At 35.1% G+C, this 27492-nt stretch overlaps 3 protein-coding genes across 3 annotated transcripts; 1 reads left to right on the forward strand and 2 right to left on the reverse strand.

The window, feature by feature from the left end:
* Positions 1–1142: 1142 nt before the first annotated feature.
* Positions 1143–4170, forward strand: LOC133867222 (serine decarboxylase). The gene is made up of 5 exons (XM_062303937.1): positions 1143–1667; positions 2150–2381; positions 2484–2677; positions 2806–2942; positions 3433–4170. The coding sequence occupies exons 1-5, from the start codon at positions 1385–1387 to the stop codon at positions 4003–4005; spliced, it is 1419 nt and encodes a 472-aa protein (XP_062159921.1). The 5' UTR covers positions 1143–1384; the 3' UTR covers positions 4006–4170.
* Positions 4171–5629: 1459 nt separating this feature from the next.
* LOC133867058 (abscisic acid 8'-hydroxylase 3-like) lies at positions 5630–8063 on the reverse strand. Its single transcript, XM_062303733.1, has 9 exons — positions 7855–8063; positions 7437–7755; positions 7195–7347; positions 6807–7064; positions 6633–6719; positions 6460–6538; positions 6267–6373; positions 6062–6180; positions 5630–5761 (listed from the first exon to the last, which is right to left on the reverse strand). The coding sequence occupies exons 1-9, from the start codon at positions 8061–8063 to the stop codon at positions 5671–5673; spliced, it is 1422 nt and encodes a 473-aa protein (XP_062159717.1). The 3' UTR covers positions 5630–5670.
* Positions 8064–14528: 6465 nt separating this feature from the next.
* Positions 14529–18696, reverse strand: LOC133866829 (transcription factor VIP1). The gene is made up of 4 exons (XM_062303481.1): positions 17982–18696; positions 17554–17686; positions 15445–15529; positions 14529–15129 (listed from the first exon to the last, which is right to left on the reverse strand). Exons 1-4 carry the CDS (start codon positions 18500–18502, stop codon positions 14870–14872), a joined length of 999 nt encoding a protein of 332 aa, XP_062159465.1. The 5' UTR covers positions 18503–18696; the 3' UTR covers positions 14529–14869.
* Between the last annotated feature and the right edge of the window lie 8796 nt (positions 18697–27492).

Genomic DNA, 27492 nt, shown 5'->3' on the forward strand with positions numbered 1-27492 from the left:
ATCCAGAATTAGCGAACGAACTGTCGAGTCAAAAGGGGGAAGTGGGGAAATTGGTTCGCCAGTGCATTTGCAGTTTTTTTTTTTTTTTTTTTTTTTTTTTTTTTTTTTTTCTGTGTTTTTGTTTGGTTGTTAGTGAATGCAGCTGTTGGGTTGTCTTTGTAAGATCAAAATATGGTACTTCAAAGCTATTTGATAGCTTAGTTTGTGTGCCCTCTCCCAGTTCAAGTAGGGTTTTATGGTGATGTAGAGGCATCTTTCTGTTGTCTAGGTTTTTGAGCAGCTGTATTTATGTGATGGTCTTAGTCTACTTTGCCTGGGTGGAGGAAACTCTCACCGCTGTGCCGTGACTTTGTGTATTAGGAATTCTTTAGAACCCTGGACATTTGACCAATTGGTCTCTTTTATATATGAGAAGGGATTTAAAAAAAGAAAAAAAAAAAGAAAAAGAGAGGACATAAATTTTTTGATGTTTATAAGTTCAAAAGAATCTTTGACCCATTTTTCAATATTAATTACTTGAAAAAAAAAAAAATCTCCTTCTATTTAGGAGGATTTTACATATACTTTTAGAATTTATTGTAAATTTTCAAATTACAGAATTTAAGCCATTTCTTTAACTCAAAACGCTTAAGAAATGCCACTTATTAAAAATGTAACATATTATAGTTAAGAATTAAATATATTTTTATCAGGTTGTTGTAGTATGCTGTAAAAAAAACTTCGAACAAAAACTGTATTTTGGTTTTTTGAATAACAAACCTCTCTGTATAAGTGAAGAGTAATTCTTTTGTGAGGAAAATTCTTTATGTTTTGCCTTGATAATATGCTACAATTTTATTAAGTGCAATTTTTTAAGCGTTTTGAGGTAAAAAAAACGACTTAAATTCTGTAATATAAGAATTTACAATTTTTTTTTTTGTAATTATAGAAGATCATGATCTCCTCACAAAAAATGTAATAGGATTATTCAAGTGAAATGAAAATTATTTGATTAAAATTTTGTTGGCATGGCAACATGTTATTCTCTTAAACCTACCGAATTTAATCTGAACGATAAAATGAATTTTAAAAAGGTAGTTCAAATTTAGATAATTAGTTCTTTCGAGTCAAATTATGGCTAATATTTTTGAGTAATATCGTAATGACGCCACAGACCCGCGTTTCACCGTTGGGGACCTGAGAGAGGCTGGCGCCTTTAAAAAGAAGGCTAGACTGCTTGCTAGTTCCACCATTGAGATTCCTCCCTACAATTCTTTCTCTGTCGCTAGTTTGTCGCCGAGGACTCAAGCTTTCTTTGAACGAGTCCACCGTTTCTCGCGCTCTCTGTGGCTCTCTCTTGACATTCATTTTGATTTTTGTTTGGGTTAGTTAGAAGGAGGCCATCATGGTTGAGAGCGTACAGAACGGGGCGGTGGAGGTCTTCGATCCGATTGCTGTGGTGGCGGAGCCGTTGTTAGAGGCGGTGGCATCGAACGGCCAGATGGGACGAGCGAACGAGAAAGCGAAAGGCAGGGAGATCGTGCTGGGGCGGAACGTGCACACCACGTGCTTGCCGGTGACGGAGCCCGATGCCAACGACGAGTGCACTGGGGATAAGGAGGCATACATGGCTAGCGTGTTGGCTCGCTACAGAAAGACCCTCATTGAACGGACCAAACACCATTTAGGTGATGAGAATAATCTGATCTCTCTCTCTCTCTCTCTCTCGCTCTCTCTCTCTCTCTCAGCTTAACATTCATTATTTGGCTATTCTAGTTATTATGTCGTGGAATATCTTCGAAATTTGATATACTAATTTCACGTGTGAGTTCTTTTAAGAATGTCTCTTTGCTGGTGTTCTGTCTTGTGAGTCGTTTTCTACGTTCTTTTTTTTACTAACTTGCTAGCCGTTTTGCTCAACTTAAAGCGTTGTGGTGTAGACTATAGCTGGGAAAGAAAGAGAGGAAGAAAAGAAGTCTGATAGGAATGGACGAATTTAATCATTTAATTAATACTTTAAAAGTTACTAAGATGGGTAATTTTGTTTATAACTGTTTGTTAATTCATCACCTTCTTATTCTCCTCCAGCAATGTTCAAGATATTGGGATGTTATGTAGTTTCCATATATAAACATGTCTAGTTCTTACTTGAAATAGTAATCTCTTGCAGGTTATCCTTATAATCTGGACTTTGATTATGGTGCTCTGGCACAATTGCAGCATTTCTCCATTAACAATCTTGGTGATCCTTTTATTGAGAGCAATTATGGTGTCCATTCAAGGCCGTTTGAAGTTGGCGTTTTAGATTGGTTTGCTCGTCTGTGGGAAATAGAGAAGAATGAATATTGGGGATACATCACAAATTGTGGTACAGAAGGCAATCTTCATGGGATTTTAGTTGGGTTAGTGACATTGAGCTTTCACCTGGTTACTTTTACTTTTATGTCATATGAAATTCTTTTCTGTATAAGAAGAGTGAAACTAAAGATAGCTCAACTTTGCAGGAGGGAAGTGTTCCCGGACGGGATTTTGTACGCGTCACGTGAATCACATTATTCTATTTTTAAAGCAGCACGAATGTATAGAATGGAGTGTGTTAAGGTTGGCACTTTCGTTTCTGGTGAGATTGATTGTGCAGATTTTAAAGTTAAGCTACTAGCTAACAAAGACAAACCAGCCATCATCAATGTTAATATAGGTATCTATCTCTCTCTCTCTCTCTCTCTCTCTCTCTCTCTCTCTCTCTCTCTCTCTCTCTCTCTCTCTCTCTCTCTCTACTTGCATTCTCCTTTGTTTAATTGATTGAATGAATCACTCATATCGCAGGGACAACCGTCAAAGGTGCTGTTGATGATCTTGATCTTGTAATACAAACTCTTGAAGAATGTGGATTCACACATGATCGATTCTACATTCATTGTGATGGAGCTTTATTTGGACTTATGATGCCTTTTGTCAAACGTGTAAGTTATTTTTTCGACTCCTGCTGTTGTGGACTGGAAGGTGTCATCACCCGCCTTTTATATTCATTGCATATGTCCTGTACATGTAGGAAGTCATTTGCTTATACCTAAGGGAAACGGGATCTGATCTGCTTTTTTCTGTAGAGAAACTGGACCTAAAGTCGTCCTAAATGATTTTCGTGGTGATATTTTGTAAAGAATCCAGTCTTCCTATAAAGACTTGAGTGGATACAGTCGTAGATATCTTTGATAAATCCAATAAATGGATGAGCCTGAATTGTTCATGTTTAGTACTATACATAACAAAAGTATAGATAATTTCTATGCTCTAGTTTTCCAGTAATTGAAAATTGAAAACTTTTCTCAGATGGCTGTTTTAGTACTTCATGTTGCCTTCCACTTCCTTTTTCCTTCCTCATATTCAACTATAACCTTATCTAAATCTTGGGTGAGTTGTTTCCTTTGGCTCATTATTCTTGCTGGTGATCAGGCCCCAAAGGTTACTTTTAAGAAGCCCATTGGCAGTGTGAGTGTTTCTGGCCATAAGCTTGTTGGATGTCCAATGCCTTGCGGTGTTCAGATAACAAGGCTGGAGCACGTCAATGCGCTGTCAAGAAATGTTGAGTACATTGCTTCAAGGGATGCCACAATAATGGGAAGCCGGAATGGTCATGCTCCTATCTTCCTCTGGTATACCCTCAACAGAAAAGGCTACAAAGGGTTCCAGAAGGAAGTACAGAAATGCCTTAGAAATGCTCACTATTTGAAGGCTTGCCTATTTGCTGCTGGGATTAGCGCCATGCTAAATGAGCTCAGCAGCACAGTTGTGTTTGAGCGACCTTTGGATGAGGAGTTCATTCGCAGGTGGCAGTTAGCTTGCCAAGGAAATATTGCACATGTGGTGGTGATGCCAAATGTCACCATTGAGAAGCTGGATGATTTCTTGAAGGAATTAGTCGAAAAGCGCTCAACTTGGTATCAGGATGGAAAAGTCAAGCCTCCTTGTATTGCAACAGAGATAGGGAGTGAAAATTGTCTTTGTACTATGCATGTCAGTCACTAGGGAGTGAGAATTCTCTTTGTACTCTGCATAATTGAGTTAATTGTTTTATTCATATCTTTCCATTCTGCTGCTGTTTTCTGTAACCAAAGGCTTGATGCAAGTCTTTGCTTTCCCTCTCCCTTGCCCCTATATTGCTTAGAAAAAAGAAGCTTGATTCAAGTCCAATTAGGTCCCTTTTGGAGGGTCGTCCTTTTTTCGTATTTCAATGAGGCCTTCACATGGGCTTAGCAAAATGCTTTATTTTCGAATGCTCTGTTTTCCTTTTATTGGTCTCAATACATCGTCTTCAAAGTGTGGCGGTCAAAGTTGTTGATAAGCTAATTCCAGTCCGTCAACAATAAAGGGCTTGTTTACCAAATATTGGGAGCTGGACGTTTGCTTTTCAGTTTCTTAGCATGGACCATTGGGAGCGAGAACCTGCTTGTGTGCAGAATAGGCCTGAGCTTAGTTTGTTGTTACTTTTTCCTGTTCGAAATTTTTGCTTGCTTCCTTTCAGTTATCAAGTTATTTTCCAAGCACTTTTCATTCCTTTGTAGAGATCAAACGCATCTGATGTAAAATGAATCTAAGACTTGTCAGATTTATTGTCAGCGTTAGTCACTAGAGAGGCTGTCAATGCCAGGTTGTTAAATCACTTGTCTTAAAATTTTAAGATGTGTAATATTTAATTAATATGTGAGGTGAATGACTAAGACAATAGTCGAATTCAGGACCTTTGCTCTAATACCATATTAAATCACTATTTGTATTAAAGTTTAAGTTGATAAGAAATGATAGACTTAATCATTTAAATTATATTATAGAACAAGTGCACTTGAAAACTCAAATTGCAACTACACTAGGGCATCTTACGACTTTTCATTCCTTTTTTTTCCCTGCTTTGATCCCTTTCTTACTTGCTGTAGCAGTTTTGAATCTTAATTATTAACTGCCCCGGTTGGGGCTTTTGTTGACATTTAAAACACTAATGCATAATACCCCCAAACAGAGCACAATCAGTTCTTTTTTCATGATTGTGCATTATTGCAATTTTTATGATACATTTATGTAATTTAGTTTATTTCATATTTGATCCATACTGAAAGATGAAAGTATTAAATTTATGTTGCCAAAATTTTCATACAAAATTATGCAAAATGGCTTGAAACTTTTGTGCAGAATCCCTCATATTTCCATGGATGATTGAAGAATTAAATGCTTCAGAACTAAACAGCACGATCTGCTTTGGGGATACACATGTAGGGCCTTATGATCTATCTAAAAATCCACTTATCCTTCCCATTTAATCTGACATTTCTTTCTGCTTTACTTTACAATTCAAATGAAAAGTACGAGCAATGGCAGCATCCTCTACCACTTATTTGTACTGTCCTGGTTCCCATTCATTATAACTCGTCTTTATAATGGAAAGTTTCAAAGTTTTTTATATTGCAACTGATATAGGGTATGACATTTCCTGTCTTACTTTGCATAATTAATGTCTAGTGCCACTAAGTAACCTATTGGTATCTTTCTATAAAGGATGCTTGTACTAGAAGATAGGTCTTCCCCAAGGGATAGATGTTGTTTGCTCTTCTTTATCCTTCTTGTTCTGCTTAAGCTTCTACATTCACTTCTTGTGTTCTCCTGTTTTCATGCTTTAGAATTTCCTGTAGCAGAAATGTTTTACATTGGCTCAACTACAATCGGATACTTGTTTTTTGGCATCCGTACAAGTGTTGGCTGGACTGAGTCATCTTTCTCCAGAGGTCTCCACCTGTGATAGGGATCACAACTTCAGAATCAGAATTGAAATTCTTCGAAATCAGGAAATGGCTATTGTTAAGTGATATGTACAATAAAAGTCCCCCCTCTCAAAACTTTTGTACTGATAAAAAAAGTATTTAGGCTGCTAAGAAACTCTTTGAAGCAATTTTTCAATAATATCTCTGTTTGGGTGATTATTGTTAAGTAATATGCACAATAATCTGGCTTTTCCAAGGCCTGGATGGGAAGCATTTATATTTCTTTGATTTCTGTTTCTTTTTTTTGAAAAATAAAAAATTGTTCATCTTACTTGTATCTGCAGACCAGATAATGAACGAAAATTGATATTTCAAGCTTGGCCAGGTTGATTCCGGGGCACATACGCTGGCCGCTACCAAAACCAAGAAAGCTGAAAGGCTTTAGCGGTTCCTGCATTTGATTGAGAAATTATTTCCGAGCACAAAAATGGAAGGAATGGAAGTGGACTGCTGATTGGGGAATTGGGAAGAGCTTACATCAAATCTGGAAGGGTCAAACTTTTGTGGATTGGGGAAAACTTCCGGGTCATGGTGGATGGAAACAACATCCAGGTTAACCGACCAACCTTTCTTGATTTTATATCCTGTAATATTCAAAAAATAACTTATAATCACTATCATATTTCTGCAGATCATATTGGCATTGGCTGTCTGATTTGTGGAGTCATACCGTCAATCTCAAAATCCTGGGCTGCTTTTCTTGAAAACCAAGGAAGTATCGTGGCTCTCCGAAGAGTTTCATGAATTACCTGAACAAAAATGAAAGACCAAAGAATTCAGAACTTGTGAGATGCCAACAAATAAATTGTAATTAAAGCCAATAACGATCAATGTGCTGCTCACTTTGGTGGTGTAAGGCATGTTGTTAACTTCAGACCATGTGAGATGTTCTCCATCCTTTCTCTTTGCTTGAATTTGTATGTGTTCCTCCTGCATATCCACCATCCAAATTAACTTCAAGGTGTACAGCTAAAGAAATTAATATTTGCTGCTTTGAATTTTCAAAGTGAACAATACTCTAAGTTGTTCCAGAACAGCATGATTTTCTCCAAGGAATTGGATCAGCCATGTGAGAGCAGCAGTGGTAGTGTCATGACCAGCAACTAGCAGAGTCAGTATATTGTCTTTCAACTGTGTATCAGTGAGTTTGTCTTTATCATCTGCTCCTTTGCTGTGTTTCGTTATAAGTGACTCTAAGAAATCTTTTTGGAAGCCTTCTTCATTTCTCCTCCTGGAAATTATGCAGTCTAACATGGCGTACATCCTATCCCGAGCCTTGTCAGACAGATGGAACATTCTGTTAGAGAAAACTTCAAGAACTTTCCTCTCTTTATATTTGAAGTAGCAGTACTTCTGATGCATCATCTCATGCACGTATTTGATTATCATTAGAATAAAGTTTTACCTTGATACCGCGATAAAAAGCTGTTCCTGGTATTTTAAATGGCAAAGACGCAAATGAGGAAGAAATGAGTTTGAAATTGGCCCTAAACTTTTCCTGCTCCTCGCCTGTGGGTTCCAAGCTCATTATCATGTTTCCAATCACTTTGAGAGTGAACTGCATAAGTTAAAAGATTTAGTTATTTCTCCAGGAGTGGCTTCAAGACTTGTAAATGTACACTTTTGACTCAATGACCAAAACTCAACTGTAGAAGCCTCTTCAAGAACCAAAACTGTTCTCCCAGGCCATTGATCCAATGTTTGAATTGCCAGCATATTGATAAACTGAAAATATTTTTTCAGGCCATCAATTGATAGGGGCTCAGCGATCAGCCGTCTAAGCCGTTTGTGTGCTTCTCCTGTGGTTTGGAGCAAGCTGGTAGGGCCCAGCACTTGCTTGCCTGTATAGAAGAGGTTCAAGCTCACCAACCCATCTTTTCCTGTCAACAAGATCTTGCTTGCTTCCCTCCCTGTCATGAAGATGGTGAATCTCCCCAAAACGCTAGTCTTAAACACCTTTCCATATCTACAAGTAAAATCCATAAAAAGAATAATCAAAACAGATTATTTTTTGAAATTGTGGTAATTGTAAGTTACCTTTTACCTAAAGAATTTGATGGATTACCTCTGCTGCCTCTTCTTCATGAAGCTGTAAACACCAGATGGGCTTGAAAAGTCTGCAAGAAATGAGAAGCTTTCGCCTACAACAGGCGAACCCAAGCTACCAGGTATTTCCTCCATTTCTTTTGGTGAAGCCCATGAACGCAGCAAGAAGAAAGCTGAAAGCACGAACAGGGAGAGAAGCACCAAGGTTAGTAAGATACTCAAGTCCATTGCCACTCAGTGAATCAGCAGAAAGCACCAAATGTAAGGCAACCAAAGATGACCCTATATATAGAACGTTGTTGCATTAATCTTGGCAACATGGTATCTTAGGAAACTTGTAATTTTTGGTACCTAGGAAACAACTACAACTTGGACTTATTCACATTCTTATCCGAAGATTTCTACATCCTCCAAGTAATCATCACCAATAATTTCTTTGTCATTGCATATATATGTTAAAATAAATGCTGCTTTTAATGGGAGTTTATTATTTTTCTTGGGTTGGTATCTAGCTAGGCTTGTTCTTCTCATCGTTCTTCCTCAATAGTTGAAATATATGCGGCAGAAAAATATTCTGAACATCTCTCTTGTCACTACATTGTGGATGATAATCCTTTTGTTTGCCGTCCTTGAGTTCATTCTTTATTAAATCTAAAGTCACCATCTTTACATTTGAAGAAATGTACACGAGACATCCCCTCTTTGTCACTTTCGTAGAGGGTGTTAGATTAGTTGATTAATTACTAGTTCCTTGGAGGTGGGTCATTGCTCAAGAACTGAAAAGGGATCTTTGGACGGATACATGGGAAAGGCCATACAAAATGGTATTAACTTCGATAACTTCGATCGTTGAGGTGGGATGGGATTTTATTGTGCACAGGCCATACAAAGTTGGTGCCTGCTGGAATAGAAAAATGGAGAAGGCAAAGGCTTGCGTTGCCATTGAAAAATTATCGACAATAAGCTGATGATACCAGGCGTGATTGACATATGAACAAGAAGTATAAAATTGAATTTCTAAATAATCTGGTAGGACAACATACTTTGCGCAGCTTAAATATAAAGGAAAAATGCCCCGGTGGTCCCTGATATTTTTTCTTTTAAAAGTTTATCAAATCATTCTCTAAGGATCGCACCGTTATCAAATGGTCATGAGTGACACGTGCTGACTAGACTCCCGGTAGATGCAGCCCCTTTGCTTGTTCTGTTCATGGGTTGCGGACGTGAGCCTTTGCGGCCGCCATTTGTTGAATACTTGCATTTGAAGGTGTCTCGATGTGCTAATTTTTGTGCACACGCTCTAGCTAAATAGTTTACTTTCTATCTTGTTTTTGAAAGCATTCCAAAGAATCTCCCATTTATCTTGAAAACGAGCTTCGAATCCGTCATGTCCCTAACTCCCAAATTCTTTTAGCCCATGTACATCGATGGGTTGCGAGATCCTTATAACTTCCCATCTTTATCATTCTCGACCATAGTCTATTCTAGTTACTACACAACCGTCGGCACCCAAAGCTTTTGCTTCCTAAATCCATAAGGTACATTGAGCGTGCATAAGAATCCTAAGAAATCAGTCCCTATCTTATAATATGGTTTGTTGGAACGAAATCCTAAACCCCCACACCCCCCCCCCCCCCCCCTTTTTTTATGTTCTATTCTGGAGCATTTTGTTCGAACCAAGTATGGCTTGTTCAAACGAAACCTTGAAAAACCCTAATTTTCCTGTTATGGAACATTTCATTCGGACCATATAACATCCGGTCCCATATTGAAAAAATGAGTAGTGTACATAGAGAGAAAGTTGTTTATAAAAGATGTTAATGGGTGCTAAGTCTTACATTGCTTACAAAGTGAAAATGAGCTTTATAAGTGATTCTAGAAAAGCTCTAAATTAACTAGTCATTTTGGGGTGATAGTGCAAATATGACTAGCGTTTTTCCCTTGCTCGTTAGAAACTATTTATGGATCGTTCAAACAAAACCCTAAAAATCCCAATTTTCACGCTCTGGGCAAATATCGTTTGAACCAAAGTAGTTTTGTTCGAAAGAGACCATGTTGTTCGAATTTTTCCTACATGAAACCTCAATCAAATCTCACTTTTCTCTTTACCATTATCTACTTCTAATTCATACAACCCTAACCAACCGAATTCATGTCTTAAAACACTCATATTTAATGTTAAAAACTCTCATTTTGTTAAAAACCATAATTTCTTATTTTTACATTTTTGAAGCTACAAACTTATTCTCAAAGAGAAATGATTGTTGTACTACTTTTGTATAACTCTAACAACTTCTTTTTTTTTGATCAACTATTGGATCTGTTTTCTTGTATGTGGGCCTTAAATATCCAATGGTTAATTTTAAAAAAAAATTGCTAGAGTTATACAAAAATTATGCAAGAAACGTTACTCATTCTCAAAACATTCACAACCTCAAAATTGCAACAAAACCAACAAATTCACAATATCACTTATGTTTATAGAGAAAAGCATGTAAAAACTCACCCTTTGAGCTCCTCTTCACAATTCCTCCCTCCTCAAGCCTTCCTTGCACAAGCCCACTCTTCTTCACTCAAAATCACTCGCAAACTCTTTGAGGATGCACTCTCAAGCCCACTCTTGACTCAAAGGACAAAGGAACAAGAAACCAACATTTGGCTTTCGATTTGGATGCTTGCATTAAAGTTCGTTCAAACAAATTTGCATTAAGTATACTTCAAGTTTGCGTCTCGTATCACCTAACTCTGCACGCTGATTGACACGTGGAGATACGATGTCATTTGAAGAAGATCCTGACTCATTCGAACGACATTATGTTTCTTCGTTTTCCCACGCATTTTGACACCTGAAGATTTGATGTCATTTGAACGAGATCTTTCCTCATTCAAACGAGATTTTGTTCGTTAGTTTTCCTGCATATTTCTATTGACGAGCAATTTTTACTTGGTAAACGTTAGAATTTGGAAATATTCATGAAACATGAACTTTTAGCCCTTTGAATAAGCGTTACAATGCCACCAAGACCGCTTTTATAAGATATTAGGATCATAAGATACATCTGTTTTATGAGGACTCACATAAGGGCAATCACAAATTGCAAAGATTAATCAAATTCAAGTAATGCTTAAACGTAAACACAAGAGCAAGCCCCCCTTAAGGGCAATCACAAATTGCAAAGACTAATCAAATTCAAGTAATGCTTAAACTTAAACACAAGAGCAAGCTTAGTCAACATATCTATTAGATTTTCTTATTATAGCAATCTTTTTCATTGTGATGGCACCATGTATAACAACCACTTGGAAAATATAATTAATATAATATTGATATGTTTGGTCATCAATAATATAGTGGCTACATCTTGTTGCAAGCTCCACTCTCTAGCCAAATGTCTCAACCAAATTACTTCATTTACTACCTCTATTGCTATCATATATGTTATCTCTATTGTAGATAATAAAACAAATGTCAACCGTACCGTCACTTTTCAGCTAATAACATAATCACAGAGTGTCAAGGATATTCTCCTATTTAGATCCAATAATACTAGAACTTATATTATATCAATTCCTCTATTAAGTTGTTATAGAGTTAAAATTTGATTTATTTAAGTTGTTATAGAGTTAGAGTTGCACTCAAGCTATATTCAAACCTAGTTCATCAATCTCCTAATCAAGCTTAGGATTGTTCAAGATCTTTATTGAGTTAGTTAGATAAATTTACTTAAAAAACATAGATTCCTAAGTTTATTAATGCATATTAATCACCACAATATATTCTAAAAAATTGAAATATATTTATTTTCGCTTCAATAATGATGATCTTTAATACAAAAATAGATGTTCTACTTTTTTTATGTTGCAAAATATTAATCACAGATTTTATACTTTGCGAATATATCCAAACCAAGCTTAGATTTGTTCAAACTTGGTCTACTAAATAATCGAACTTTAACATTGAGCTCAAGCTTAGTTTATTTAGTTAAAAACAAGGGGGAACAAATATTTTAATCACGAAGTATCGCAATCAACTTTGTTCATTTTTTTCTAACCACCCCCTTCCCCCCCAAAAAAACACTGTTCATTTTACAGCCCTAATCAAATATACCTTATTTTTAAATATTACACATTTGAATCCTTATGAGGTGTTTGGGAACTGAATAGGATTAGGATTACCAAAACCCGCCCACCCGGTTTCAACCTATACTAAACCTAATTCATGCCCGAATTCAAAACCAATTCAGAAGAAAAACGGCTGACACATATCCGAGACCCACGCGTGAGAAAAAGCTCTCCAAAAGAATCAAAAGAACGCGTGGGTCCCACTTTTAAATAATTAAATAATAATTATTTAAATCAAATAATTTTTTTTTAATTTTTTTTTATAATAAATAATTATTATTTTACACTACTTTTCACAACACCAATCATTATACATAACTTTTCAAACCTCTAATCATTTCCTATAATTAAAAAAAAAAAAAATCAATCTAAAAAATCTAACACCCAAACACAAATTCAAAAAAGAATCTAAATTCTACACATCATTTAAACACATTTTTTGCCTCCAAATCTGCAAACAGAATAAGAATTTAATTATGGTTTCAAAAATCCAATACCCAATCAGACCATTGGTTCATGAGTCTATTAACACGTACTATACCTTTGGATTACCACGTTGCAAAATTTGTTCACCCAAAATAATTTAGAAAAACCTAACTGGAAAAGCATAAAAAATAAAAGTAATGCTAGAAATTATATTTTTATCTTACAACTATCCTAGAATGCTAATGTGTTCCATTCCCTGACGTGTACGGACAGAGCAAGCTTTTGGCAGAAAAGCTGAAAAAAGTCAGTCATTTTCCAAGATGGGATAGCCTGTTTTTTCCCATTTTCCGCCTGCCAGGGGAAAAAATTCAGCAGCTTAAATAATCGTATACAGGGGTAAAATAGGTAAAAATAAAGTCTGTTTTGTTTTACCCATTCTAACCCTGGCAGGAAAAAAAATTGTGATCGTGTACAGCGGTAAAACAGGAAAAAAACTTGTCTTATAATGGCTGAATTTTTTCAGCCCTCCGCCAAAAGCCTGCACATCAGGGAAAAGGGAGGGGGAATGGGAAGGGAAAGGTGATTGCTAAACAGGGCCTCCCCTTATGGAGAATTTTTTTTGTTTAGTAAAAGTTTAAAGTGATTGATGTGATAAAAAATAGAAAAAATTTATATGCAAAAGTGAAAAAAAAAATTGTATTGTAGTGAATTTTTTTTATTTTAATAATAATAAAAAATTGTTGATGTGATATAAAAAGTTAAAAATGTTAAGAATGTTTTGAATTGATTTTTTTTAGGAGAAGTGAAAATAAGGGAAAGGGAAAGGAGAAGAGGTTATTAAACGGGGACATAATTTATAGAATTATTTTAGATGATGGGACACCGTATACAAAATGTTGATCGTATAATAGATCATCTGGATCGTATTCCAATTGCTGTGTCATACTTCAAAAAGGTGATACCTACCGTTACTCTGTATTCAAACGTTCTTAAAGGATTCTGGCAGGTTTTACAGGTATACCTACCGACAATTGTGGTAGGTATATGAAAGTTCTTCATGAATATTCGAGAAGAAGCAGTTTTACTAACACACGCAACACATTAATAAAAGCAGTAACCAGATATGATTGTTGATCTTCCATGGGCCTCATATGTTATGCATACTTTTTCCTATCTTAAAAGGCTCTCGCACTCTCTCTCTCTCTCTCTCTGAGTGTGTACAGCTGATGAGAAATGACAGTGAAACTTAGAATGACCTCGGTGCTCCATCAAGACTTTTACACAAACCCAGAGCGGCATAAAGCTTACCATACAAATTTTAAACATCAAGTGATAAAAAGAAAAGAAAAATAGAAGTCAACACAAAACATATAGGGCATGTTTGGTAAGGGAAAGGGAAGGGGAATTGGTAGTAGGAGTTAGAATTGATAGATGTGATATAAAGTAAAAAGAATTTGTATAGAAAAGTGAAAAAAAAAAATTGTATTGTAATAAATTTTTTTATTTAAATAATAATAAAAAATTATTGATGTGATATAAAGTTGGAATGTTTTGAAGTTAGTTATTTTTGAGATAAGTGGGGAAGGGAAATGAAAATTCCCCTTCCTTTACCAAACAGACCCATAAAGTCGTGATCCTCTGAAAAGATTACCTCTATTTACCCATTAAAAAAAGAAAGAAAAGACTTCCTATAAAGGCAGTGAGAAATGATGGCCCTCTATGAGCATTCTCTTCCGATTATCTATTTTTCTTTTTAGACTAAAATAGATAACAAAAACTTCAAAAATCCATTCCATCAAATTATCTAAATAAAAACTAGAATAGATTTCTAATCCATTTGTGAATAGTACAACATATCTAAAATTATTTTATTGTTTTTCTTTCACCTTTTTCTTTCCCCTTCTGTCTTCTTATACAATTAAAAGAATATTTAATTGTAAAAATGATTATTTTAATAAAATAGAAAAAAATTTACATAATCGGATGAAAGATGCCTTTTAAAACTCATTAGCTAAACTAGATAAAGTAGGTTTTAATTAGCTATTTTAGATAAAATTTTACACAATCTGTTGTGAGTGCTCTAAGTTCTACTGACGGGAAAAAACTCAAAAAAGCCACCTAGTTTTACGTCATGGCCACACGAGAAACATATAAGTTCTCTCTTTTTTAAGTTTCATCATTCTAAACCAGAAGCTCCTTGTTCTATAAGTACATAGCAACAATGTTCATCCATGATTCAACCATTACTTGTCCTAGTAGGAGTTGCTCTACACCATATTTTGAAGAAATCCTATCCTAAGAATAGTAGAAACTAGAAACAGCCATATCTGCAACTGATACAAGGGACTAATCCAAGCAACACCTTACACAATTTTTACCTGCAATACGTATACATATACATACATACATGTACAAGATGATACCTGCTACGGATTACGTACCCTCTATTTCAGAAACATCAATTTACTTCTAAACCTGTGATGTTACTACGCCCTCTTGTTGAAGTCCAAGAAGCTAGGGCGAGGCTGCCCATTTAGAGTCTGCTGGTTGTTGGTGGATGACTGTGTCATGTAAAGCTGTTGCTGTTCCTGTGGCTGGTTCTGAGGGCTACCAAAGTGATGTAACGTTGGCTGGTGGGAGGAATATTGAGGGGGTAACCCTCTGTTGAAAGGGCTTCCATTGACAGCTTGATGGCCTACTGTTATCTTAAGCCGCTGCACTTCTTCTCTCAATGCTTCATTCAGAGCTGTAGACCACAGAAAAGGAATAATTAAATTCATTCCTCAAAACCCACAAGAAGGGAATTCAGAAAGTCATCAAACTCCAAACGGTTATTATCCAGATAGAAACCAAACCATTGCAGACTCTTTCTATGGCACTTAAAAGAAAGATTTCATAAATATTCAAGAAATTTATTGATTCGGTTCTTCGGAGCTGGCTCCATTGATGGTTTACTGGACTTCATATCAAGCTCAGAATGGGGAAAATATATATCAACCCATCCTTGAGGCTCCACAAGTCCCCTATAAAGTGACATAAACACAGTTGACAAAATGTATACCATCTCTAAGATGTGCTTGCTGCTCCATAGCCTGTAATCGCAGTTTAAGCTCCTTATTCTCAACAGTCAAGCCAGAAGTGTCTCTCTGCATCACATGAAATACACATGAGAAGCTTTCCATGCTTTCAACACTTTCAACATTTTTTTTCTTCCTGTTTTTTTGTTAATTTACTTTAGTTTGTAAACTCAAACCAATGTAATAGCCAATAAGTTGCAACATGAGATCAAATTTAGGTGACCAGCAGGCTCAGCCCAAGAAAACTGGTAGACGTCTATACAATAATCTTTGTCATATAGCATCCTATATGCAACAAAAGCTGAAAATAAAATCAGACGAGGAGATGTGCAGAGTGACAAAAAGGAAACAGAAACACAAGTAAAATATGGGGCATTCAGTGGAACCATTGGCCAACATTACATAAACCCTAATGGAACACAAACATATGTGCTTGAACACACCCCATACATTTGGCTAGTATAAAAACAAATGTTTACCATCATATAAATGATGTAGCACATCTACAACGTGCACTAATGAATAATGTGTAGTCAACGATAAAGGATAATGTGGTTGATTTCTAGCAAAGTACACTGGACACACTGCAAGCATTGCAGACTGGTTTAAGCACACATTATCTTAACAAGGATACTATGCAACAACAGTAGAGAAGCATCTTTCATATCATAGGACCAACTCAACATCGGAAGCCTAGTCTGAAGATGGTCTGATGCCTAATACTTTGACACTATTTCAATAGAGCTTTTACTTTAACCACATGTTAAGGTTTATAAGATTTTAAATGTGAAACTACTTTGTAAAATTGTCTTAGATAGTTTGATCTAAAACATCTATCATGCATGAAGTTTTGACTTTGGAGTTGTATTCAAGACGTGATATGGGTAACCAAGAAAACAGGCACACAAAATCTAGACACATGAGAACATACAAATGTGGCAAATTGTGTAGGTACGATAGCAGAAACCTAGTCAAAGTTAAATACAAAGTACAGACCATTAGACAATAAAATCCATTCCAAGCAAGCTAACCTCATCCCCCATCAACCGCATTATCATGGCCTCCAAATACAACATATAGTTTTTCATTGCGCAGGTAATATCCATCAGATCCAATACTAAAACATAATTTTAAACTTTTGTGAATTAGATGGCATTCTATGCTAACATGATTCATCAAAAACCAATATCCCGGGCTGAATTTTGTCAAGTCGACATACCAAACTGAGTCCTATCCATACATAAAAATTTATGAAACATCCATATTGTGCTTGATGACAGTCAGTCAACATTGTGTGAAGAAATTTGTTGGTGGGGGGGGTTTAGAATAGTGTATTCGAGGTTGTAACAATCAACTATTCTCTCCATTAAACTGATAACATTTACAGTTTCATAAGACTGCTCGGAACAGATAGTTTTCACTTGATGTTTATTAACGAGAATGTCAAACACCTCCTGCTCTTAAACAAATATCATTGACCTCTGTCCACAACCTGTTTCTGACATCGAGCAACAATTTATGTAGTATCAATTAACCGCTTTTTGCATGAAATCAATCACCCTTTTTTTTTTTAAAAAAAAAAAAAAAAAAAAAAAAACCAATCACTTAAAGAGAAAAAAAATAAGACTATTACATCACTGGTATTGATAACATAGACAATACAACTAAAGGATTCAACACTTTCTCCAGCTGCTTTGAGTTAATAAAAGCCTGCATTAGGCGGTCCTCAAAACATTACAGGCTTCAGAAACTAAATAGAATATTGATATTATAGAAATAGTATATGAATTCTGTAGTACACACCCTTTAAATCACCAACACTGCAATACACATCGTTAAGTCACCAATAGAAGTATGACATACAAAGGAAACAACGCAAATAGAGAAGGAAAGGAAGTTACTCCCATGTATTGGGTTCTATTGGATAAATCCACAATCATGAGAACTGTGGGGAACCACAAAATTCATAATCAATATGCATGATAAACCCAGATCATACTTAGCCATGGGGTTCCATTGTATGCCGAGAACTTGAAAATACTATCTCAATCCATGTATCATTCCTTAAAAGCTACAGTGCAAAAGGGTCATACCTGTAGCATAGTGACCTGAGCCGAGAGGGTGGTTGCTTCTGTCTGAAGCGTCTGTACCTTCCTCTCCAGCTCACCCGTGTAACGTGTCTTCCTTTCCTTTGATCGTGCCGCGGATTGCCTATTAGCTAGAATCCTAATATGCAAAATGAAAATAACCAATTGCATCAATTTGAAAAATACACCATCAGTTCTGAGTTCTGAAAATCTAAACGACATAACGCAAAATTGATACCACCAAGATACACAAGTGAGGAAGCCTCTGCTAGTCATTCACAAATCATGCATAAACACACAACATAAATCGCAAACGCATAGCATATCAAAACCCACAGCCAGAACAAAGTAAGGAACTATCACAAATTACTACTAGATTAACCAAAAATTAAAAATTAAAGAAAAAAGAAAAGAAAAACAAAGGAAGAGCTTACCTTTTAGCTCTTTTGGGATCAATCAGCGCAAGCTCCGCGAGTCTATCAGGCGCCATGGACTTCTTCACAGCGTCCAGAGCCCCCAAGGCGGAGTCGGCCTCAAACGACGCCGTCGAAGACCCGTCCATGGAATTACTGTGCCTGTGACGGTGCACCCTCTTCTCCACCGCCTCCTTGGCTTCGCCGAGGCTCAGGCCCTCGAAGAAGTCCGAGTCCACGGACAGGCTCCGGAAGTGGTGAGCCGCGGGCCCGGAGGCGGTGGGCCTGGGCTTGGCCTCGTCGGAGGACTTGGAGGAGGAATCGACAGCCATGGGAGTGCCACTCGGCGGGGGAGATGGAGAGGGCAGGGCGGATAGGTCGAGGTCGGAGGGGTCGAAGAGGAGGAGGTCGTCGAGGTTCGCAAAGCGGAAGGAGGTGTCCGAGTGGGCCCGCCGGTGGTAGGACCCTCGATGCGGGGTCTCCGGCATATGGTCCAGGTCCACCACACCTGGTGCGGCGTTTCCCGTGAATTTCGGGTCCATTTGACTAATCCTCGTGCTGCTGCTGCTGCTGGTGCTGGTGCTGGTGGTGGGTGGTGGGTGGTGGTTAAGCGGCTAAGGTGGTGGTGGGGGGACAAATAATGATGTCCAACGCTAGTATGCTTGCAAATGGACCATGTTTAGCCACTCAGATGTGATTCATTACCAAATAAATCTTACTTTTAAGGATGAAATCAATGATACTGTCTTAGACTTACCCTGTATTGGCTTCGGTGAATACTTTATCAATAAGAAATAAGAATCATATATTAGGACCAAAATAATAATGATAATAATAAATGTTGTATACTACACTGCTCATCTTATTCCCTTGATGTGATAGTGTCTATAATGTACTGGGATAAAACTGTAATATTTAGCTACTAAAATATTATAACTTTTACTCCAAATCTCCTTACAAATCGATAGAACAGATAAAATGATTAATGCTTCATTTGTTTCGGCGTAAAATAATTTCTGAAAAATGATTTCGGTATTTTCCGGTGTTTGGTAAGGGCAAAAATAATAGTCAACCGGAAAATAATTTCTGTTTGACCAAAAATGCTTAGTAAAAAGCGTAAATCATTTTCCGAAGACGCAAGACGCAGTCAATTTATTTTAAACGGCACAGTCGACCTTCACGTTCAAGCAGCCGACCACCATCGAAATATTGCCAGTATCGGAATCCGACAACATCCGGTTAATGTCGCCGGAATCTGGCGACGAAATCCGGCCACCTTCGCCGGAATCCGATCAGCCAAATTCCGGCTACCAATCTGACCGGAATCCGGCCATCTGGCCGGATCTGGCCAGACCGGCTGGATTCCGGTCTTTTGTGTCGGATTCCGGCGAAACCGCCGGAATCCGGCTATCCCAGATTCCGACAAAACTGTCTGGATTTTGGCATTTATCTCAAATTCTGGCTATATTAGCCGGAATTAGGTAAAAATGATCAGAATCTTGTCGGTCAGTGACCGAATCTCTTCATCGATGATTTTTATATTATTTTACTTTAATATTTTTATGTTGTGAATAAAAATTGATTTTTATAAGTTAATATGATTGAATAAAAATATAAAAAAATATTTGCGATTTTTCGTACGTGCCAAACACCGAAAAATGCTTTCGACGAAAAATGATTTCCTGAAAAATGACTTCCCTGAAACCATTTTACGACGGAAACCATTTTACGTCGAAACAAACGGAGCATAAGTAAAAAAGTTGAATTGCCAATTGAATTAATTAGTGGGTGATTTATCAGTCGTGCACTCTTAATTATTTTACAAATTATTGACCATCACATAAATTTGACAAAAAATGATAGTATCTCTAGTAGCAATAGTCATTTTAACTACTTAAAAAGTTATATTTTCTATTTTGTTTACTCCCTTTTTAATACGAGAAATGATTGTTGATTAACTCTTGACATAATTTTTGTACAATTCTAATAACTTTTTTTTAAACTAATTATTAGATCTGTTTTTCTACATGTGTGTTATACATATCTAATAGTTAATTTTTTTAAAAAAATTGTTAGAGTTATACAAAGTTATATAAAAATTATAAACGTATTATATTTTATTCAACGCAAGCTCCAACAAATAATTTATTTCACTTCCTAGTTTTTCTAACTATTATTTTTCAATATTTTTTTCTCATGGAATGGGAAAAAAAAGAAGTTAAAATAGCTACTCTATCATTCACAAAATAAAATAAAAATAATGCTCATAATAATTAAATTTGGCTCATAATCTTAGATGCTTTAACTAATAATAATTTTTTTTTAAAAAAAAAGTAACAAATTTTTAATTTCATCTATCTTTATATATATATATAATGCTCATAATAATTAAATTTGGCTCATAATCTTAGATGCTTTAACTAATAATATATATTTTTTTTTTAAAAAAAAAAAGTTACAAATTTTTAATTTCATCTATCTTTATATATATATATATATATATAATGCTCATAATAATTAAATTTGGCTCATAATCTTAGATGCTTTAACTAATAATATTTTTTTTTTTTTAAAAAAAAGTAACAAGTTTTTAATTTCATCTATCTTAATTAAAAGGAATCCTTCTTTGACCCAACAATCAATTCTATCGGGAGTCGGGACATAAACAATGAAGTTAGTACTAACCATTTCCTTAAACAAATTCGGGTTACTAAACTCATTTAAAGTTTAATTATATTTTTTTTTTGTTAAATTAGTTACATAATATTGATAACCATCTATGTGATATATATCATGCCCCTTAAAATTGTTTTTTCATACATTTTTCATTTACATATATAACTTATTGTTTTTGGTCAAACCTACTACCTGCTTTCAGCTTGCCCTAATTATTGATTCGTTTGGGACCAAAAAAATCTTGTGTTGTACTTCTGCCACGTAGTTTGCCAAGATGGTTCAGCGGCAAGATTTTGATACGGGCAAATCAGATATTTTCTTACGAGGTTGTTGTACAACTTTTTTACACATTTTTTGTTCAATTTTAGTGTGAGATTTTATTTTTATTTTATTTTTTCAAGAAAAAAAAAAAAGGATGAAACCATTGTGAGAAAAAATGTTAGGTGATTTTCTTGAAAAAATAAAGGTAAAAGTAGATATTTTTTTTTCAAACTACAAATCAATTGTGAATGTCTCTTTTAAATTATCAATTGCGTCAATGTCACTCCTAAAACTACTAAAACATGTTAATGTCACTCCTAAAACTACTAAAACATGTTAATGTCACCCCTAAAACTAACAAAAAAAATAAAAATAATCATAAATATTTTTAATAAGACAAAAATGTCCCAACTAAAATTAAAAACTAAAAAAAATAAATTTTAAAAAACAAATTAAAAAAAAGGGAAAATTAGAAAAACGAATAACACCGAAAAATTAAAAAAACAAAAAAATTACTGAAGTTTTTTTTTAAAAAAAAACAAAAATGAAAATCCCGTTTTTTATTTTATTTTTTACTTTTTTGTTTTTGTTTTTGTATAAATTTTTGTTATTTTATATATTTTTTTTAGTTTTTTTATTATTATTTTAATAATTTTATGAAGGGTATTTTTATCGTTAATGAGAACATTGACATTTTTCTACAGTTTAAGAGGGAAGATTAACACAATTGGTAATTTGGAGAGACATTGACAATGAAGTAATAGTTTGAGAAGGTTACGTGTACTTTTTTTTAAAAAAAATGCCACATAGGCAAAGTTGAACAAGATTGTATCAAGAACTGTACAATAATCATTTCTCTTTAGTTCTTAAGAAATAAAAATAAAAAGGAAAAAAATAGAAACTACAACAGTCGAGCCAATAAGGGGGGGGGTCATTTGCCACATCTAGCTTGCTCAGGTTGGCTCCGCCAAGGGTTTACAACTTATAAGCTGGAATGCAAGTGGTTACAACTAATAAGATGGAATTTTTTGTAATTGTCTCTGTCGCAATGCAATTGAGCAAATAATTAATTTATTCGGACAGATTAATAAGCTCAATAAAAAAAACTTTTCACAATTCAGTCGAGCATGCTATCCCATATCATCTTGCTACATCTTTACATCCAAAGCCCATACGCTTACGATGGAATATTATAGCCACAATTGGACGTTAGCCATCTTGCCCATCTATCTCATATGCATCCATATTATATATATTACTTAATTGCACTATAATAAACTAAAAAGAAAAGCACCATGTTCTCTTGCTTAACTAAAGGGCTGTCAAGAATAGTTCAAATCGTTGTATAGTATATAGTTTATATTCCCTCAAAAATTGACTTTCTTTTTGCATTTTTACCTGCCCCTTTTAATATATATATATATATATATATATATATATAAACCCAGCCCTTTTAAGTTGCCTAATGTCCTTTCGTACCTCAACAGGACTACATCTACATGGGAAGCGCCTCAAATATTACTCCCGTTAATACGCCCTACTTCAAAGAAAATTTATCTACACCACAATTAAAATTTGGCTTAGGTAATTCTTTAATAGTCTAAATTTAATTATTTTCTCTATTCCTTGTTAACAACAGAATTCTGAAGCATTCTCTCCGGTTTGGTCAAACTAAAGAGACTCCTGTTTATGGTCACCACTGCTTAAATACAAAAAATCAGACAGAAATTGAGTATAAACTAATTATAAATCAGTATAATAAAGTGATATGTATTTTTAAAATATGTGAAAACACATATTTTTTTTAATAGCATTAATAAGAAAATCTATGACTTCAATATTATTGAATGAGCATTGTTTATATATATATATATATATATATTTATTTCCATGCACTTCCATAGTTTGGTGAGAAAATGTGGAAATATCTATATAATGATTACTCTAATCTCTCGTACGTTCTACTCTTTGAGTTTGATTTTGATTTTGAATAGTTTAATTTGGATGACAACGAACGAATACCATTTCAAAATGATACTGTCGGGATTCGGGATCAAATGTGTTTACTTTAATTTCGTGATGGTCATAAGTTTAGTTTTAGTTTCTTCCCTAGTGGCAAAGCTTGGGAAGCTTCTATGGATATATAGGTGTTTAAGGCGTCTTGGACTCTTGGTTGTAAAGATTTTTAAAAAATCAATAATATATTTACTTATATATTTCGAGCTTTGTTAGCTTGGATCGTAGGATTAAATTAAGTGCCATTTAACGGTCAGAATTAGATGACCTTTTGTAAATTAGGATGTTTCTTTTATAAAAGATATCATCTTTAAAATCAAACGGTAGAAATTAATTGAACGTTGTGATCAACCGGTTAAAATTAAATGGCTATTTATTTTCAAATAACTTATTTGTTCATAAAAAGGCAAATTTTCATGAAAATGTAGCTATTCATTAAAATAATTATCATTATAATTTATTTACTACAGAAACGGAATAGTATTTCCGAGAGAATTCGGGTTTAATTTAACTATATTTTTGCATAATGCAGCTAAACAACATATTTGATCGGAGTATCATGGAAGCGAATTTGGTGTAACTCAGTGCGGGTTAAATACATTGATTTGGTAGGAGCAAATATCATTTTAAAGATAGCAACATGGGAGTGATTTTTGTACTCTTTGTGCACGACAATAGTACAACACCAAGGCACGTTGGGGGTGGAGTCCACTATATGTGGGCTTCACCCCAATGTACCTTGGTGTTGTGTCATTGTTGTGCATTGTGAGTTTTTTGATCATTTCTCATATGGTATTACGGTTAGGTAATTTAATTGATTAAACTACCGTAATAGAATCGTTTAATTGATTTAAAATCAATTAATAATATTGTTTCTTTGATGGGAGGAACAATATGGTATTTACCATATTTGAGGGTCCATGACTTAACTTATAAATTAATAGCTTGTGTACACCGTCAGTACGGCAATACAGTCATTGGCATAGGTTAGAAGATCTCTCAAATAATCTATTTTTGTTCTTTAAATGGTTCGTGAAAACGCTTGAACAAATATGGCTAGAGGTAAGCCTGAATCCTGTCCTTTTATTTCTGCTGCGCATGTTAGTTTGGTATAATATGTTTACATATTCTAACACTATTGACTCAATCCAATGCTATATATATAGCTACAAAAGGAATAAAAAACAAATAAAATTCAGTGTTAGCAACATTAAAGTCCAAGTGTATGTTTAGGCTTTGGCCATATTCAATCAAGTCGGTGATGAAAGAGTTAAAAAAAAAAAAAATCGGTGATGCAAGTTGTGAGTCGCTAAAAGACCGGGGAAAATTGATAGTTCTTCTGGCGTTTTGACATCTTGATTTGCGTGGTGGTGGGTGGGAACTAAGAAAGGTCTTGGTCAAGATGTCAATATTTGTGGATGGCAAATTTGGATTTGTCGGGAGGATTTGCCGATGCTATTTCTAGGAGGATATGCCAAAGTTAACAAAGGCTTGTTTGGATGTATGATTCTTATGAAAAATATTTAAAATTGTAAATATTGGAAGAATTTAGTTTTTGAAATTATGTTTGAATGATTTAAAAAATATGAGACAAAATTAGAAAAAAGTGAATAAAATCTTAGTAGAATTTTAAATTTAAAAAACAAAAATCACTCAAACTTCAAACATGCCCTACTAGACTTTAATTACTTTATTTCTTCTGTTCTGTTCTCTTCTTTTTTCTTTTCTTTTATTATTTTCTTTTCTTTTCTTTTTTTTTTTTAAAATACTTTTTATTTTATTTTATTTGAGGATAAAACTATAATTTGTAAAAAGTGATTAAAAATTAAAGAAAAATACAAAATCAGTTCATATGATTTATCTAATTTGCAATTAGCTTAATGTGGTATCAAAATAAATTCAGAGGTTCCTGAGGTATTTCAAAAATATAATTTACTCTCTACAGCCAAAATTCTGACAACTGAATTAACAGATTTTGAAGTGTGACATGTCAGAGCCAATAAAATTATGACACATGTCATATTTAAGTCATTTTCACATTAACAGAATCTGTTAAGTCAATGGACATAATTTGATTGTAAAGAATAAATTATTATTTTTTGACATACCTCAAAGAACTCTAAGCTCATTTTTTTTTCCAAAAAATTAATCGATTTGAATCAAGGGCATTCACTAAGAGTATGATTTTATCTGCATCTCATTGCTTGGGAAATGTTTGACGAGGAGGTCGCAAACCATTGGATTGGATACAAGAGTGATTGAGCACCCTACGAATAATGGGAGTCTGGGAGACTAAGATGTTTTACAGATCGAGGATAGTCCATAATTGATGGTGTCTCTAGTGTTTTCATTGAAGAGACCATAAGTGGATGTTTGTAGCAGTGGAGGGGTCAAGGTTTCCAAGTTACCAAAATACCCTTGCCAAAATCTTAATGGGCCACAATTGCATTCAGCCCAATCCTTTTATCACAAGCCCACGCCAAATATTCCATTGGGCATAAATCCAAAATTGGGCCCAATTTCTCTCTTCTCTTTTCTTTTTTCTTTTCACTGTCACCCTCAATTGGGTCATGTAAATCCTTATAATAAAGATGTTCTCTGTTGGGGATTGGGCCGACATGGAACTCCAGCTTACCAAAGGCAATATTCGATCTCGATGAGAAGGCTCAAAGCCAAACAAGGCCCACGTACATTGGGGTCTTGCAACTTGAGCCTATCGCACCACGATCAACGAGCCTACCATATCCAAAATCATATCCTGAATCTTGCAAGTTACAGAATCTTATCCTGAATTTTAAAAGACTCGGGATCCGATTACCATATCTACACAGATAAGATTGAATCCCATCTTTCAGGAACACTCTCACGTCCAAATACCTCAAACCAAGGAATCTGGGGATCAAGCCTAATTAAGTAACAAAGGGCTTTTGGACTATTTATGAAAACTCGTCTTTTTTGTCATCATCTTCTAATATATAACTGGAATTAAGCGTCATAAGTATCCTCTACCAACTCGCTCCAACAAAATTCTTTTGTCTAATTTGTTACTCTTTTTTGCAGGGCCAAATCGATCTTATATTCATTCGACTGGAAACTGTTCTAATATTCTCCATCATCGGCTTCCATATTGAATAATTAGATGTCGTAGGTTTAACTATAGTATCCGACGTATTCTCCATTTAAACCAACACAATACAACCACACCCAAACAAATTGAACAATCACAATTCTGATACTACTTTGTTGGGCCAAATTATCGTTTATGTGTGAATTAAATTAATACTCAAGCAACAAGTAGAAGAAAAATCACATAGGCAATTAATCAAACAGCAAGAAAAGCAACACACAATTAAGAACATACCAAATTTACATGAAAAACCACGGGACAAATCCTATCAAACCACTGTATCAAAAAATTGGCTTCCACTCAGTACACACCACACAGCAATATCTGAGAGACCTGAAAGACTGAAAGACTGAAAGAAAGAAAGAGTTAGAAATATGGGTCGTTCCAACTTTGAACTTGGGCCCATCTTGATTTGAGGTCTTTTCCACTAAATTCCGTATAAATCCAGGCCTATCGTCGTAGATGCACTAAGAAGAGGCATGTTGTTAACTTGTTGAGGCTATGTAAGCCCACAACAAAAAGACACAACTTTAATGGGGCAACAGAGGACAAGACATGACCCCCCATTGGTTTTGATTTGCCCGGGTTGTCGTTGCACGTTATATCCTTCACCAACCCTGAGTGCCCCTGAATCTATCGCATAAGCCTGCCTCATGAGCCACCAATAACACCCACAGAGTTGTACAATGCACTCAGTCTTAATTCCTTCATCTGTGGAAACGATTTTGACATTAATTCTTTCTTCTTAATTAGAATCTTTCCTCAATTAGCCTTTTTCAGAACTAAAAGTGAACAATGAATTAATTAATCCACTAACAGAAATAACTTACTGTTGCTCACTTGGTTGGATTAAAAATATCTTTTTTCCCCTTTTATATTGCATTCAACCACATGCCTGCAAGATTTTTCTTTTGAATGATGATCACGTACGATCTTCAAATATGCTTGCAATGTATTAGAGAACTCTAGTTGTTTGATGTGTTTAAGCTTGCTTCTAGGACTAATATGGTGTTTAACAATATTATAGAAAGGCCTCATTGGGCCGTCCGCTTGAAGAATAGTTTAGGAATCCTCTCCGGCTTTTACACAATAAACAAATTGTTTGCTATTTCTAGATGTTTATTGGCTTCAAAAATATAACAAATGAAACTCCAAGGAACAGCATAGTTGATTGAGGATCATGCCTCGTGAAGTAGAGATTAGTCGTTCAAATCTCTCTTCCTTTCCTTTTGACGACAAACTCTGATAATTTTTTACACGGTCCATGAATTTGATACGAATTTAGCGAGTTGTGGTTGATATGTTTAACCCGTTTAATTAAATGGGTCGAGTTAAGGTTGACCTATATAGTCTTATACCCATACATGTTTCAACACACAATACAGGCTATGAACTGTCAATTTTTTACATGACCTGCAAATCTGATATAAACCCGCGCCAACACGGAATTTG

Source organism: Alnus glutinosa, chromosome 4, assembly GCF_958979055.1.
Source record: "Alnus glutinosa chromosome 4, dhAlnGlut1.1, whole genome shotgun sequence".
NCBI lineage: Eukaryota > Viridiplantae > Streptophyta > Magnoliopsida > Fagales > Betulaceae > Alnus > Alnus glutinosa.

What these genes read in the sequence shown, in the direction of transcription:
- LOC133867222 (XM_062303937.1), top strand. Translation starts at nt 1,385, where the DNA reads ATGGTTGAGAGCGTACAGAACGGGGCGGTGGAGGTCTTCGATCCGATT. An exon ending in CTTCATGGGATTTTAGTTGG is followed by an intron (nt 2,382 to 2,483) that starts GTTAGTGACATT and finishes TCAACTTTGCAG; the next exon opens with GAGGGAAGTGTTCCCGGACG. An exon ending in TGATGCCTTTTGTCAAACGT is followed by an intron (nt 2,943 to 3,432) that starts GTAAGTTATTTT and finishes GCTGGTGATCAG; the next exon opens with GCCCCAAAGGTTACTTTTAA.
- LOC133867058 (XM_062303733.1), bottom strand. Translation starts at nt 8,063, where the DNA reads ATGGACTTGAGTATCTTACTAACCTTGGTGCTTCTCTCCCTGTTCGTG. An exon ending in CCAGGATTTTGAGATTGACG is followed by an intron (nt 6,374 to 6,459) that starts GTATGACTCCAC and finishes TGAATATTACAG; the next exon opens with GATATAAAATCAAGAAAGGT. An exon ending in TTGACCCTTCCAGATTTGAT is followed by an intron (nt 6,181 to 6,266) that starts GTAAGCTCTTCC and finishes AATCAAATGCAG; the next exon opens with GAACCGCTAAAGCCTTTCAG.
- LOC133866829 (XM_062303481.1), bottom strand. Translation starts at nt 18,502, where the DNA reads ATGGACCCGAAATTCACGGGAAACGCCGCACCAGGTGTGGTGGACCTG. An exon ending in GATCCCAAAAGAGCTAAAAG is followed by an intron (nt 17,687 to 17,981) that starts GTAAGCTCTTCC and finishes TTTGCATATTAG; the next exon opens with GATTCTAGCTAATAGGCAAT. An exon ending in GCAAGCACATCTTAGAGATG is followed by an intron (nt 15,130 to 15,444) that starts GTATACATTTTG and finishes TGTGGTCTACAG; the next exon opens with CTCTGAATGAAGCATTGAGA.